We start from the raw sequence: 16,148 nt of genomic DNA, 5'->3' as shown, positions 1-16,148 counted from the left end.
GAGGAATTGAGAGACTAAAACCTGGCCAGAGGGTTCATCCAGCCCATGAAATCCCAAGTACCAATCCCTGTGCTATTCAAGGAGAAAAAGGATAGGGTCGCTGAGATTATGTGTGGATTTCTGGGGGATAAACAGCATGTGAATGGAGAATATGCACCTTCTCCCATTCATGAAAGACATGTTGGGATACTTAGCCAAAGGGAAGGTGTTCACCATTGGATCTAAGGGAGGCATACTATCAAGTAAGAATTAAAGAAGGCAACAAATGGAACATCATCTTTATTTGCCCTTTAGGATGCTACCAATTTAGGGTGATGTCTTTTGGACTACAGAGAGCCCCTGCTGTGTTCATGCAACTAATAAAAAAAGTCTTGCATGAGCCCGTATACAATGGGATTCTATTGTCTTTTGATGACATTCTCATCTATTCTGAAATGATGGAAGAACATGTGAAACTAGTACTTCAAGTACTGAGTAAACGTCTGAACGCCAAGCTGTCAAAATGCGAGTTCCATAAGACCAGTCTAGACTATTTAGATTATTGAGTGTCTTGTGAAGGGGTGGCCCAGAGAAGTATTAAATTTGGATCAAGAAGAAGTTAGAGGGAAGGAAAGCAAGGCTTGTTTGAAAACATGTGGGAATGCTGGACTCCCCAGAACTCATTGTCTTGCTTACCACCATCCTCGTTCTCTCGCTGGGCCTGCTCAATAGCAGCTCGGATGCAGAGATCACGTGCACGAAGCCCTGCTGAACTGCTCCCATCAGAGATGGCTTCCAGGACCACCGAGTCAATGGACAAGCAAGCTGAACTGTAGTGTTTGGCCAGGACTACAGCAGCACTAGTCTTCCCTGGAAGAATGGAAGATACAGAAGCTCATAAACACCAAAACATCTCGATTCTCTTGCCACCAGTCATTTACAGCTTGGTTATATGTTATTAATTTATTAAATTATTCACATGGTTACCCATTTTAAAATGATGAATCTTAGAAAGTAACAATGCATAAAAAAGCAAAACACAATATAAAAATAAGAGTAATGGTTTAATCCTGGTGCTAATCCCAGTTTATGTGGGTGTTGATTGCTGGCAAGGTGTATTCTAGTATTTTTGTTTTTTTAGCTTTTTCATGGTCTTTGGAGTACGGGTATGTGAATGCTGTTTATCTCTACATACCTGTTGATGGCTGATTTGTTGAGTGCCAAGTTTTCAAGAATTTCCTAGCATTTTTCGATTTAGCTTGGTTTAGGATAATTGTTCTCAACCTTTTTTTCAACTTTAAATACTTTTTGTGGCCACAGACCATGGCTATAGACTCCCAAGATTTAACTCTAGATTTAAATCATAAAATTTCTTCAAGACTTTGTGCACTCCCTGTGATGACATTGTGGCTCCCCAGGGGTCCATAGACACAGGTCAAGAACCACTAGTCTAGGATACTCAGTTTTCCAATTGAAACTATGGATGAGTCCATAGTGTGGTGAGGTTAAGAGTCATGACTTCTGACTGTTAATGTGCTCTGCTAGTCTTCTGCCTGTCTGTCCTAACAGTGACTGCTGCAGTCCCTTATAGAGCTGTATGTATGTTGTAACAGCTGGCACTCAGACAAATCCCAGGGGTCCAATCGTTTTTGTTCAGGAAGATGGCTCTCTCATGAGGATCCTGAATCCTGAAATTATTAAGTATTGTGACTCTTGTCTCATGTCTGAACTTTCAAAATGGCTACACAAACTAAACATTTTTTCCAAACTGGATTTCAGAGGAAAGTTTAGAATTTCACATGCAGATTTAGAATCTGACTGAACATTAGAAAAATAATAATCCTAAAGTTTCAGAGTAGATGCATTAATCAGAAGAATGATAGGTGAGATATGTTCAGTCCAGGGGTAGGTTGCTGCCAGTTTTACTACTGATTCGCAATCCCCGCACACGTGTGCTGTTCAATGTAAATTGTTTTTCGTGCATGCGCAGAACAATTTACAGTGAACTGCGCATGTGAAGTCACTAAAAACCAAAATGGTGGCAGCCCAGTAGCGGCGAGGGAACCAGTTTGGGGGCGCAGCAGGTCTTGGTTGCTGCCGGTTCTGCGATCCAGGCCTGAATTCCACTACCGGTTCGACTGAACTGGGCTGAACCAGGAGCAATCCACCTCTGACACATAGCTCTGGTTGTTCAAGAAAAGTCAGTCACCTGTAAGGGGAGCTCCATGAATTATAATAGCAATACCCCTACGATTTCTGGCAGCGCGTCCTTCTGGAGAGATATCGATGCCAAGATGGCGAGCAATAGCTTTAGAAACAGGATTGTTGTCTAGCTCTCCAACCGCCTCCTTATGCTTGTTGAGACTTTGTTGACTCCCTGCTGGAAAATAAATGGCATTTTGGTCAACCAAGTAGCAAAACCCATGTCAAACATTCCTGAGGAACTTCTGAGGAAATTGGTTTGGCGTGAACTGTGTTTCTATGAAAACTCCCTCCCTAAAGGACAAATATCTGCTCTTCTAATTTGACCAAAGAAGGGTCCCCGCAGATGGCGGATGGCCAAAGTTCCTCCACTTGGAACAAAATTCGGTGGGGAGGCAAAATATTTAGGATTCTTTCTGTTTCATGTGTGGAATTACATGCGTCAGTTTGGCGAGGATTTGCCTACAGAAGAAGCCAAGGTAAGAGTTGTTACCCTGGCATTAGAAGATAGAGCAGCTGCCTGGATGGTTGCTCTGCATAACGCTAATTCCCCCCTACTGAGAGATTACAATCGGTTTATGGCTGCCCTGAGGAAACGCTTTGATGATCCTCTCACAGAGCGAAAAGCCAGAATAAAATTTAAAACCCTCACCCAGGGAAACAGGCCAGTTGCTGAATATACGCAAGAATTTCGGGAATTGTCTGTTTATATGAGGAGTTGGTCCGAACAAGCCCTGTTGGATGGCTTCATGGACAGTCTGAACAAAGATATATACCAGAACTGTGTAAACACGGGGGCTCCCCGCACATTGCAGGATTGGTATGAATTGGCAGCATATGTAGAAAGACAAGTACCGTGATGACAGTAAAAAAGAGAAGGCTACTCCCCCCCCCAAGGTCCCCCAAAGAGTTCCAAAAGGAGGGAAAAATTGGTCTACTAGCAAGCCCCAAGTCATCACCTGTTTTCGTTGTGGGAAGGAGGGGCACATCGCAGCAAACTGCCGCACCAAGATGGGACCAAAACCTACTACTGGGGGAGAGAGGAAACCAGACAAACAACCCGGGAAAAGAAGGGAAACCGCCATGAAAGGGGTGGAGCCAACTATGCAGTTCCACCCCACCCTAAGGGAGGGAGGACCATCCTCTTCATCAGAAGAAAGTGAAACCGAATCTGACGACGAACGCCTGGTAAGTTCCCAATCGGGCCCCATGACTATCCCAGTAGAACTAAAAGTGCCCTCTACTGGAGCGCAAGAGAAAATTTAGAATCGGGGTGCACACGAGGTCCTGAGGTGGTGTATAAACTGGGGCTGAAATTGAGAACTTTAAAAGTCCCCATTGCTTTTTGCCAGCTGGACGGCTCAATAGCTGGGGGGAGCCCTGCCCATTTTGTAACGAGCCAATAGACATGTGGATGGGAACTCACCAAGAAACTGTAAGTTTTATTGTCGCCCCAGGAATGGATTGGCCTTTCATACTAGGATTACCTTGGTTATGGAAGTGGAACCCACACATCAATTGGCGAAAAGGGTGGCTGCCCATCCGATCCGCAAAACCTCCCAAGGGTGAGGGGGGGCTCCAAATCCCATTAACACTAAACCTAACCTAGCGGCCACAGGACAAGAAAAAATTGAGGGGGAGGAGAAAATCCCAAAAGAATATTGGGACCTAAAGGATCTTTTCAGTGAGAAATCCTCTGATAAGTTACCCTCTCACCGCGCAACAGATTGCAGTATTGATATTCTCCCAGGGGGGAAACTCCCCAAACCCCAAATCTACTCAATGACCCCCCGTGAAATGGACGAATTACGGAAATTTATTGATAAAAATTTACGAAGGGGGTTTATTGAACCGGCCAGGCGCTGAGTGGCTGCTCCAGTGCTATTTAGAGGGAAAAAAAGATGGCTCTCTTCGCCTCTGTGTGAATTATAAGAATTTAAATGCGATTTCTGTACACAATGTTTACCCCCTCCCTCTGATGGAGGGCATGTTGGCCCATTTGGGTAAAGGCAGGATCTTTACAAAATTGGACTTAAGGCAGACTTATTACAGAGTCAGGATTAAGGAGATGAATGGAAAACTGCTCTCAACTGCGCACTTGGTTGTTTTCAATTCCGAGTGCTCCCTTTTGGCCTACAAGGGGCACCAGCGGTTTTCATGCAACTAATAAATGAAGTTTTGCATGACCACCTATACAAAGGTGTAATAGTCTATCTTGATGACATCCTTATTTACACGGAAACACGTGACAAACACGTGACATTGGTGCATTCAGTTCTCAAAAAACTCCGCGCGGCGGAGCTTTATGCCAAACTGTCTAAATGTGAATTTCATCAGGAAAAATTTGACTACCTTGGTTATCGCATCTCCCACAATGGCATCGAGATGGACCCAGCTAAAGTCCAAGCCGTTACCGAATGGGCACCCCCCCCGCACCCGCAAACAATTGCAGAGTTTCTTGGGATTTGCGAATTTTTATCGTCAATTTATTCCATCCTTTGCCAGCATTGCGCTACCCATTACAAATCTCTTTAAGTCAAAAGGAGAGGCCAAACTCAAACCGGGGAAGCCAGTAAAATGGACTATGGAATGTCAAGCTGCATTCGAAAAATTAAAGCGACTCTTTGCAGCTGAACCCGTTTTGAAACACCCAGACATGGATGCACCTTTTATTGTTCAAGCTGACGCTAGTGATGTGGCGGTGGGGCAGTATTACTTCAAGCAAATGCTGACGGGCACCTGTAACCTTGCGCTTACACCTCCCGAAAACTGACAGAGATGGAGAGGTGATGGGCCATATGGGAAAAGGAAGCTTTTGCAGTCAGGTGGGCTTTGGTGACCTGGCGACATTTCCTTGAAGGAGCTAAACACCCTTTTGAGGTGTGGACTGATCACAAACATTTGGAAGCATTAAAGATCCCTTGAAAACTTTCTCCTAAACAAATGCGCTGGGCGCAACATTTCAACCGGTTCAATTTCACCCTAAAGTACATCCCTGGAGGGAAGAATTTTATGGTGGATGCATTATCCAGACTCCCACAATACAACAGTTCCAAGTTGACCGTGGTACATCCAGTCATCCCAGGGAAAAGTCTTGCTGCTCCAATGGTTACCAGAAGCCAAAGCGACCCTAAGTTGGAGGTTTGTTTGTTTGTTTGTTTGTTTGTTTGTTTTATTGGATTTATATGCCACCCTTCTCCTAAAGGACTCAGGGCGGCGTACAGCATTAAAAAAAACACATATCACGAAAGTTAAAAAGAAATTAGATACATATCCAAAAAACAAACCCAATTAATAGGACAATAACATTTTAAAAATGAGATAACGGACCTCATCTGCAAGCTCAAGGAAAGCATTGAGTCCGACTAATGGTTTAAGGAACATTCAAATGAATGCACCATGAAAGATGGACTAGCCTGGATAGGCACTAAATTATATGTTCCTGCAAGCATGAAGCCTTTGGTGTTACAATGAGGTCATGATTCCCGCATGGCAGGCCATTTTGGGTTTGTGAAAACTCTGCATCTCATCAAAAGACAATTTTGGTGGCCCTCTTTGAAAAAAGACATTGAATCATATGTGGCCAACTGCGTTGTATGTGTTGCTGCTAAGCGACCTCCAAGGAAGCCCCAAGGCCTGCTTCAAGGTGTAGCCCATCCTGAATTGCTGTGGAAGGAAATATCAATGGATTTCATTGTCGAATTACCTGAGAGTCAAGGAAATACCGTGATCTGAGTAGTCACGGATTTGTTCTCTAAACAGGTTCATTTTGTGCCTTGTTCCAAGATCCCTTCAGCTAAGTCCTTAGCTAAATTGTTTATTACACATGTATACTGTTTGCATGGAGTGCGGAGCGCATAATATCAGATAGAGGGGTACAGTTCACCTCCCTCTTCTGGAAGGAATTTTCAAAGTTGATTGGCTCCGCCCAGGGGTTAAGCTCCGCCCACCATCCTCAGACTAATGGTGCTTGTGAAAGAACTAATTCGGTTTGGAGCAATACCTCCGGTGTTTTATCAATTATCAGCAAGATAATTGGACTGAACTGTTACCACATGCTGAAGTAGCGTACAACAACTCTGTGCACAGCAGCACCGGTTTCACCCCGTTTAGACTTGTCTTTGGGCAGGACTTTGTGCCAATCCCGGAATTGCCCCGTGAAAAACCACAATTCTTGTCTCTTTCGGAGTGGAGTGACCAGCTCCAAAAGGTTTGGCCCATAGCCCAAAAGACATTGGAGGCTGCTCATCGAGCACACAAGAAACAGGCTGACAAGAAAAGGGTGAAAGAAAGGGAGTACAAAGTTGGAGATCAAGTTTTTCTGTCTACCGGACTTCCGGTTCCGGTGGCTGACGGCGACGGGCAAGCTTTGCTCGCCCCACGCTTTCCCGGTGGGCTCCCCACTCCTTGGGGGGCACAGGACGCCCCGTAGAGGCTCCTGCCGGAGGAGCGGCACCACAGGGGATCCCCTGGATCGGCGGCAGACAGAGGGGGGCCGCCTCGCTCCAGGCACTGGGGAGCATGATGGGGAGGCGCTCCGGCGCCTTCGCTGTGAGGCTGTTGGAAGAGTAAACAAGCAGAAGGACGCGGCTGCGGTGCGGTGAGGCGAAAACTCCCTTCCATTCCCTTTACCAAGCTGGAGAAATTGCCAGCAGTTTAAATTTCTTGTTTCGGCTTGACTTGGAGAGGCGCGGCTGGAGGGAGGGGGATTTCTCCCCCCCCCTCGGACAGGCGGCTTGAAACAATTTTGCTCTCAGCCCCAGGAGAAGGAGGAGGGGGAGAGCCAACTAATGATGTCACGCCCTTACTAAAAGTGAACTTTTTCTGGACTTAACTCCATAATGCAATGATGATCTGGAAACTTTGGAAACTTTGAAAACTTTGTTATGCCTCTAAACCCGAAGCTGGCAGGGCAAGATGGCACACTTCAGTTGTCTTTATGAACTGTGAAATTTGACTCCACCTTTAAACCTTCAGGCTTCCGGTCTTTGTCTCCGTGCTACTCAGACAAATCTCTTGTTGATTGCTACCTTTTGGACTCCCTGGAGTGAAAAACTTTACTCTATTGCCAGGGTGACTAGAAAAATTCTCTTCCGCCTGGACTTTCTGTCTCCTGGACTCTCCTGGCTGTTCTACCTCTCTGACTGATCATCCCCTGTACTGACTGAACTCTTTATTCCATAAACAATGTCTCCTAAAAAACCACCTCCTGGAAAACCTGGCTTTGCTGCCTCTGCCCCGACATCTGCAACATCCAGTCCTAGTACACAATCAACGATAACAGCTTTGATGCAACCTAAAACTACAGAGACTGAGTTTCAACAAATGTTCCAGCAACTTCTACAGGGACAAGAGGAAATAAAAAGACAACTAAAAGAGATGAAAGAAGAAATTAAAGAGAATCAGGCCCAAATTAATAAAAACTCACAGAGACTGGATCTTTTGGAGGGTGGGATGGCTGAGATGAGGGAGGGGATGGAAGGGGTGCAGAGGGGGAACAAAGAACTTGATACCCAACAGATGAAAATAGAATTTGAGAGAATGTCCTTTTACCTTAGATTTCAAAATGTGGTGGAAACAGATGAAGATATAAGGGACATTATGACAAGTATTTTGGCTGAATACATTCAGAAAGAGAAACAACAGATGGGGTGGGAAATAGATTTGGTTTATAGAGTGAACTCAGCTTATGCTAGAACACACAACGTACCCAGGGAGGTACATATTAAATTTGTCAGAAAAAGTACAAGAGATGAAATTCTGAGTGCACAAAGGGGGAAAGCTTTGACATACCAAGATAGGGAAATAACCATCCTGAAACAGATCCCCAAGAAAGTGAGGGAAAAAAGAAAAAGCTATTCGCAATTAGCGAAGAAATTATACCAGAAGGGGGTGTGGTTCAGATGGCTGATGCCTGAAGGTATGCTAATATTCTGGGAGGAGACAAGAGTCAGAATTAATACACCCATAGAGGCGCAGGCCTTTATGGAAAAAAATAAAGCACTCCTAGAAAAACCAGATGATCCTACAACAGACATACAGGACATGGGAGGGGCCGGAGCTCTGTCGGCGGGGGGAGATGGGGCAATACCGAGAAAGCTCAGATCACAAAAATGAACAAGAAAATCTGCTTGACATAAACTGATCGAAATTATTAACTGAATTCATACGCTGACTATATATTATTATTTACTAATGAATTTTGTGTAAATGTATATTATGAGTATGGAGGGAGGGGGCACCTACCGCACATCGCAACTGCCAAAATTTGTAACCTTTCCAAGACCCTTTTCCTTGTAAAATTTTTAAAAAACCAATAAAACTTTGTTTAAAAAAAAGTTTTTCTGTCTACCAAATTTCTCCAAACTAGCCAAAAGTCGAAGAAATTAGGGCCTAAGTATGTTGGTCCGTTTCCTATTGTGAAGATCATTAATCCTGTTTCTGTACAGTTGGAATTGCCGAAGTATCTCAACCGCATTTACCCCGTGTTTCATGTTAAACCTTTTGAAACCAGTGCACACCTCATCTGTTTGGAAACCCGTACCACCGTCTTCTGCCCCTCTTCTCATTGAAGGAGAGCAACATTTTGAGATCAAAGAAATTTTGGATTCCAGGAGACGTAGAAATCAGATTCAGTATCTGGTCTCTGTCAGGCCTGTAGTTATGTTCTTTTTAGGATCTTTGGCCTGCCACACTTTTTTATAATTTCCTATGCTGTTCATTAGTGTAGTAGTTGGGAGGGGGGAATAGAAAGGAGTAGGATTGTGGAATGTATTGTTGACATTCTTTTATAGAAGCCAAGGTCATCTTTTGTCTCTGCACCTCGACACCTGACCGGAAGCAGAGGGGTGTAGATGCCAGCGTGGAAGATGATGATTGGAACATGTGATGGATTATGGGGTGTGGGGATAGATCATGAACTTTCAACTGGGTGGAATTCCAAGAAGAAAATTAGTGTTGGAATTCCATAGACATGCTAACTTGCCTGTACGAATAAATTGGACCTTTAAGGATAACTTTGCCTTGGACAATGATTTAATTCTGCATGATATTTAGAACGCTAACAGTCTCCTGGAAACATTTTCCCCCATCCCAAGCTGAACGGGTTGATAAGTCCCATGTTAGAGCTCCTAGGCTTTTGCGAAAATTCTACTCTGCCTATCCCGATAAGCCCTGACTCATATTGCCATACATATGTCTAATCTATCTTGTTCCTGTTTTCTTTCTACGTTTTTCCAGGGGTGATGTCCTTTCCTGACAGAGGGCCGGATGTCAGCCTCTGCTTTGCTGCTCGCTTTCGGCTGCCATTGACACGGGGAAGGAGGGAGATATATGGCATTTGGGAGGGGAAGTTTAAGCACAGGAGTGAATGAAGAAGGGAGTCATTTTCTCACCATCAACTGCGCATGCTGCAGATAGTGGAATTGCCGCCAAGGTCAACCGTCCGACATACCAACCTGATGATGGGTTTTGAAACTGCAGCCCACATGACACCTGTGGGGTGTGGGGATTGGACTGGGGGTTGGGATCACTAGGCGGAGGGAATTGGGTCACATATTGATATCTATGATTGCACGCGCTTTGCCTCAGATCTTGCTTTGCTAGCTGCTTTCTACTCATAACCAATAAAAGTACTCTTAATTCTGAAAAAAGGAGTTGAGTGGTTTCTTTCTTGGTTACTGATGGAGGCTGCCGTGACAGGACTATTGCAGTGATGGCGAATCTTTTTTGGGTCATGTGCCAAAAGCAGGGGGAGCCCAGGGGGGTCGTGTGCAGGCGTGCCACACCCATAATGCTATGCGCGCGACCCTGAAGCCTTCGGAGTGTGAAAAACAGCCTCAAAAGAAGGCCGAAGTCAGCTGGCCAGTGTGCGCATGCGACTGGAGCTGACAGGGCAATGCCCCGCGTGCCCTAACAAATGGCTCCGTGTGCCACCTGTGGCAAGCGTGCCATAGGTTCACCATCAGGGGTCTATTAGGTCCTTGCCAAGAACGGGAGTAAATCTCTTGTTCGTGAACAACTTGCTGCAACCTTATTTCCAGCTTTGCAGGAAAAATCAGATTCCAGCTTTTGCGCGATGTTCCTGATTGAAAAAATCCCCAAAACCTTGAATCTCTGGAGTGGCTGACCATACTGACCATGCTCTTGGAACCCTGGATTTGGACAATTCTTCTGCACATTCATATTTCAAAGCCAGCTGTGCTTTGTTTACATCCCGTTGTTCATTGTTAACTCTTCAGCCTTGAAGTAAAATTGACAGTCTCCACAGCTCAAGTGTTTGAGTGCGTCTGATGGAAGTCTGAAGCAGGACAGTTTTGCCCAGAACACTCTAATTCCTATCAAGTTCTTCGCCAATCTTAAATAATGTATAACATGGGAAAGTAACAATTGTTTTTCTTACTCATGAAGCTATCAGTAAAATAGAGGAAGCAAGCAACCATGTCCATGCCTATTGGCATCCTTTTTATTGCACTTGTATCTAAAAGCTAAGAACACACTCACCTTGCATTTGACCTTTTTCAGTTCCCTCTTCTTCCTCTTCTTCCTCCTGATCAATTTTGGATTCTGCCTGGAGTGTCCGGTTATTGTCCATGAGTGACAGAGAAGGAAGAGCAGCTGCTTGCATAACCGAAGAGTGAGGCTTCATTCCATGTTCAGAAAAGTGAGTGCTTTCTTCTTCCTCTGTCCGGGAACAAAAAGAGGAAGGACACCATGCCCATTGGAAGTTAAGAATGTTTCCAATGGAGCATTCTAGAGCATACCACAGCAGAGGGTTGAGAGTAACTGTGGTCACTCCCTATTTCTGCCATGGGAGAGGCCTATGGCAGGATTGCTCCCTGCCTCTTCAAGGCCTGCTTTATGGTTCTCCGTCTATGCGGGACATAGATAGGCTCAGAAAGACACTGTAGCTGCATTTATATGTGTCTCCATTAAAACAATGGTGAAATTAAATTCTTGTTTGATAAGCAGTGCTATTTTGGAATAAACAGTTAATGTGTTGGAGACTATGAGACAAAGCCTAGCCAGAAATAGGCAGCAATTCTTAACAACCAAAGCAAGGAAATATTTCAGCCAAATAATCTTATTTTATGGATTTTAGGTTTACTCCACCTTTATTTTTGGACAACTCAAGATAGTCTACATGTCTGATGCCCTGGCCTCTTGTTTTCTCACCACAACCCTCCTATGAGATGGTCTGGACCGGCTGCCATGCCTAAGAAAGGGCAGGACTCCCACTTTCAAAGCCCACTCTTCAGCCCCTGCTCCAACTGTGTGTTGGAAAAGGAGGATCTCAGGTTCAGGCTGAAAAATGCCTCACTGACTTCACTTCACTTTGCCTCTGAGATTGCAAATGTGGGGGGCTTTCCATGTCAACAGCCCTGAGCAAGAAGGATGTGATTTCCATGCAAGAAGATGGGATGGGGCAACCTCTCCTTGACTGCAGGCAGTGCAGCTTCCACCTTCAGCTGGCTTGTTCTGATAGTATTGTGGCTGGAATTAGCCAAGCTCAGAGCACCAACCCTCCAACTGGCCTCTCCCCAAGCTGCCATTGTTCCTTAAGTGGTTTCATTTGCATGGAAGATGCTTCAAGGACCATATTGACCCCAAGGCCCAACTACTTCTACTCAAAGGATTTGTTTCTATTTCTACATTTGTTTATCACATTAATCTAAATCAGGGGTGTCAAACTTGCGATTACATGTTGTTGTCACGTGATGTATCATAACTCCTCCCCCTTTGCTAAACTGGGGGTGTGCGTGGCCAGCGCATAACGCATCCGGTCCATGGGTAGCAAGTTTGACTCCCCTGATCTAAATGATTAATATGAAGATATATCTAAATCATGAGAGGGTACAATGGCTCAGTGGTTAAAGATGCTAAGCTTGTCAGCTGGAAAACAGGCATCCCAAGGTTCAAGACCCGTGTGAGCTCCTGTTACCAGCCCCAGTTCCTGCCTACCTAGCAGTTTGAAAGCATGCAAATTCGAGCAAATTAATAGGTATCATGTTGGAAGGTAACAGCCTTCTGTGTGCCTTGGCATATAGTCATGCCAGCAACATGACCACAGAAAGGGTCTTTGGGCAATGGCAATTCCCTCGGGCAAGAAACAGATGGGCCTAAAGTTGGACACGACTGGGCAGGGAAACCTTTCCCTTTATCTTACACCTACACTGCTCCTCCAGGAAGGAGTCAGAAGTTTATTCCATATTCAAAGGGGTTAATTAAGTCAATTAAGCAGCAACCTTTCTTCTGTGACACAAGTTCTTGCAGGAGATATTCTGTCCCAATGGCTACACGAAATGAATCTGTGTGAAGCACGTTATTTCTGACTCTTTACCTTTTTCTTGATATTAACGGAGACCATCACTAGACTTCTCTTCAGAAGTAGAAACTTAGAGCCCCAGAGAGTTTCTTTAATAAAAGATGAAAGGAGTGTGCTCTTTTCCATGGGCAGAAAAGGCTAGAGCAGAAACAGGCTGCTCCTTGCCAGCTGCAGTGCCACAGACCCACCAGTCACGGGACCCTCCCTCACCATTATCCAGATTCAATCCTTCCTGGTCGCCTTGAATCTTCTTTTGTTCCTCAAAATATTCCAGCACCTCGAGAGGCAGCTTCTCTCCAGGCATGCGAGGAGGCAGCAGAAGGATATGGTGGTTATCGTAGCCCTTCAGCATCCGCAAAATCTGCAGTCAAGACAGAACAAACCACAAAGACTTTCTAGCACGCAGGAACGGCACTCTCAGACAGATTCCAGCTGAGGATTTATTCTGAAATGCCTCATCCACCTAGATAATTTCTTATCTTAGAAATTCTTGTTTCTTTTTAGAAGGAACAATCCTAGATGTCACCTATCACTGTTTTCATGGCTTGGGACTGGGCTATCTAAGAGACCTTCTTCTCCCAGATGTTTCTATCTGTTTAGTTCATTCAGTAGGTTAGGCATGGGTCTCATCAGTCAAGGAATGTGCAGATTTGTACCTTGTTCCTGGAATGTGCAAGCACCCAAATCTATTCAGTCTAGTTTCAACTGAGCCAAAGCCCGGCTTTGCACCCCCATCCAGGCCACGAATGCCTCTAGGGCATTAGGACAGGGCATCCACAGGATCCCTCAGGTGACCCAGTGTGGAGATGTAAAGCTAGGTATCATCATCATACTGATGATACCTCACCTGAAGCCATCAAATCACCTCACCCAGAATCCTCATGCAGATATTCAATAGGAAGGGAGAGAGGACCAAGCTCTGTAGCATCCCACAAAGTAGGGGCTGTGGGCTGGACTTTTTCTCTCCATCAACACCAACTGAAAAAGACCCCAAGGAAGGAGGAGAACCAGCACAGTGCCTCCATCTCCTGAAGCTAGTCCAGAAGGTTACCATGATTAACAATGCTGAAGGCTGCTGGGAGGTCAAAAGAGCAAGAATGGCAGCACTCATCTCACTCCAGCCAAAGGTCATCAAAGAGCAAAATCAATGCTTTTTTAGTCCCATAATCTGACCTCAATCCTGACTAAAAGCAGTCCAAACAATTTACTTCATCAAAGATCCTCTGAAGTTGCCATGTGACCACTTTTTCCACAACCTTCCCTAAAAGGGGGAGATTGGTGACTGGATGAAAACTGTCCAGGCAGTTGGGTTGAGTGATAGTCCCTTCAGAAGAGGATGAGCCAGCACCTCTGTAAACTATTGAAACCAGCCCTTCCCTCTGTCAACCCTGAAGCTGGCCTGGCTGAAGCCATCTTGGAGCTTTAGTGCTGCCATATTGGAGCTGAGGGATAGGGAGTGGGGATTAGATATAGTTAAGGTTGCATAGTCAACAGACCACCAGAAAGCACCTGATAGAACCATGTGACTGATTGCTTTGGGGTTGAAGGAAAAACTTTTACTTTTAATTATGTGAAAACCATGGGAAACTTCAGAGTCAGTTTTTACCAGATTCGTGCCAATATGATATATCTAATAAAGATTTTCTTTGAGGAATTAATCTGCGTCGGAGTTTTGCTTGTTATGGGTCTATTACCTGGAACCCTGGCACCCTCAAGGAAGAATGAACCACTACTCAGACCCAATCATGTATCCCCTCCCAGGTGGCCTTGACAACCAGAGGGCTTAGATTCAAATACGGGAGTGGCTGACCCCTTCAAGACCCCTGCCCACTTCCTCAGATTCAACAGGATGAAACGTCATACAGATAACTTTAAAAGACTTCACCCATGTAACCTCCTCCGGTTCTGCCCCAACACAGTGAATCCAAGCAACTATATCCACAAGATGCACCATATATTCCTCACAGCAACCTTGTAGGTAAATCCCACTATTAAGCCTTCCAAGGAGAGATCAGGTCACCTGAAACTGGGGGGTGGCTGAAATAAGTGACCACCAAAGCTTTGGCCAGACTCCTTCTGTCAAGCTCCTTCTGGAGTCCAGTTGGGTCCATTAATCCCCTGGAATTAGCCGGTCTAATAGGACACGCCTCCTTGCAGAAACAGGAGGTGACAGAGAACTAGAGGCTTAGCAGGGAGTGATCTGACTAAGACAGGGAGAAAGCAATATCTCCCCAAAATCCAGAACACCCTGTCATAGTTCTGACAGTCACATGTATGACCACTATTATACAATTGGTTCTGGATAACTGGGAACAGGCTGTTATGGTGTCCATGAACTCTGGACTACCTCAGAACCTGTCCCAGAGAAGGCAAGCTGAAGTCCCCAAGACCATAAGCCTGGGAAACTCCATTGCCAACTTGCCCATGGAGTCAACAAATTCAGGCAAGGAGGGAAGCTGGTACAATAGCAATATTGTTAAATACATGGTGTATAATCAGTTTAATTAAATTTAAATCCTCTAATCCCTTTTACTTTTGGGAGTGGACCCCAATCATTTCAAGTATGGTCCTTGACTCAAGAAAATTGCACAACCTATTCGAAGTTGTACAGACATTGTATCTGCATCCAAAGGACCTTTTAATTGTTGATCTCAGAATATCTTCTTGGAGGATTATTTATTCAATAAATACTTGGAGTTAATCTAAACTGGTGCAAATAGCTCACCCGCTCTTCTAGAAGATACTGCTGGTCAAATTCTAAGGAGTAGAACTCAATAGGGAAGCTGCAGGGGTTCTTCACTACCACTTCAGCTTCATCCCCAACGCCATAGGGAAGGAGGGGCCCCAGTTCCAGGAGGGAGGGGCTGAATTCAAGACGTGGCTCCAGACCTTGCCCAGAGACATTCAGCAGCAGTTGCTGAGTGCTCTGTGAAATGCTCAAGATCAGGACATTGTGGTATAATTTCTAGGATGTAAAAAATAATATCATTTATTATAAATAAGAACAGGTAAAAAGGCCCCCAATTCATCTAAACCCAAAAGCCTCCTAGCTTCAGTTAGTAGTGTTTGTTCAACTCACAACAGTTGGACAGATATGGGTTCTGTCCCGTTGGAGTTAACCCAAAAGATTTGCTGTCTATCTGGACTGTTAACCTCCTGGCAAACATCTTATTGGGTAGTTTTTAAGGGTATTTTAATGTATTTTAATGTTTATTTGTATTTTAATTTAAATATTGTACAGTCCACATCCTACCTCCTCCTTTTACCTATTTGTATATTTAAGTATACCCATATTTTGTATTTATACTGTTTTAATATGACTGTACACCGCCCCGAGTCCTGTTTAGGAAAGGGTGCGGTTTATAAATTAAAGATTATTATTATTATTATTATTATTATTATTATTATTATTATTATTATTATTATTATTATTATTATTATGTAATCAGTGTCTGGCCAGTCACTTTGGGGTATCATTCTCTTCACAGCGCTTGAGCTCAGAATGGGGAGCCCATTTGCTCCTCTATTCTGTCTTATGGGAGGGGCCAATCATCTCCAAGCCTTACTCCTGAGTTGCTCCTTTTGTCTTAACTGTTCTTGCCTTCTGGCAGCTCTGCGCATGTGCACACTGGGAACAAGATCA

At 44.6% G+C, this 16,148-nt stretch overlaps 1 protein-coding gene across 1 annotated transcript in view; it reads right to left on the bottom strand.

Annotated features, from left to right (window-relative positions):
• The window catches only part of HYDIN (HYDIN axonemal central pair apparatus protein), a 325,008-nt gene that overhangs the window by 115,315 nt on the left and 193,545 nt on the right, over positions 1 to 16,148 (bottom strand). Inside the window, exons 36-40 of the mRNA XM_081963626.1 lie at positions 15,231 to 15,470; positions 12,716 to 12,866; positions 10,684 to 10,863; positions 2,189 to 2,359; positions 676 to 849 (exon numbers count right to left, since the gene is read on the bottom strand). Coding sequence (XP_081819752.1) covers positions 676 to 849; positions 2,189 to 2,359; positions 10,684 to 10,863; positions 12,716 to 12,866; positions 15,231 to 15,470 — 916 coding nt within the window. The remainder of the gene's footprint in view (positions 1 to 675; positions 850 to 2,188; positions 2,360 to 10,683; positions 10,864 to 12,715; positions 12,867 to 15,230; positions 15,471 to 16,148) is intronic.

Source organism: Natrix helvetica (assembly GCF_964273705.1).
Source record: "Natrix helvetica genome assembly, chromosome: 10".
Taxonomy (NCBI): Eukaryota; Metazoa; Chordata; class Lepidosauria; order Squamata; family Natricidae; genus Natrix; species Natrix helvetica.
The sequence above is the reverse complement of the archived record's forward strand: the minus strand, read 5'-3'. Positions and strand labels throughout refer to the sequence as shown.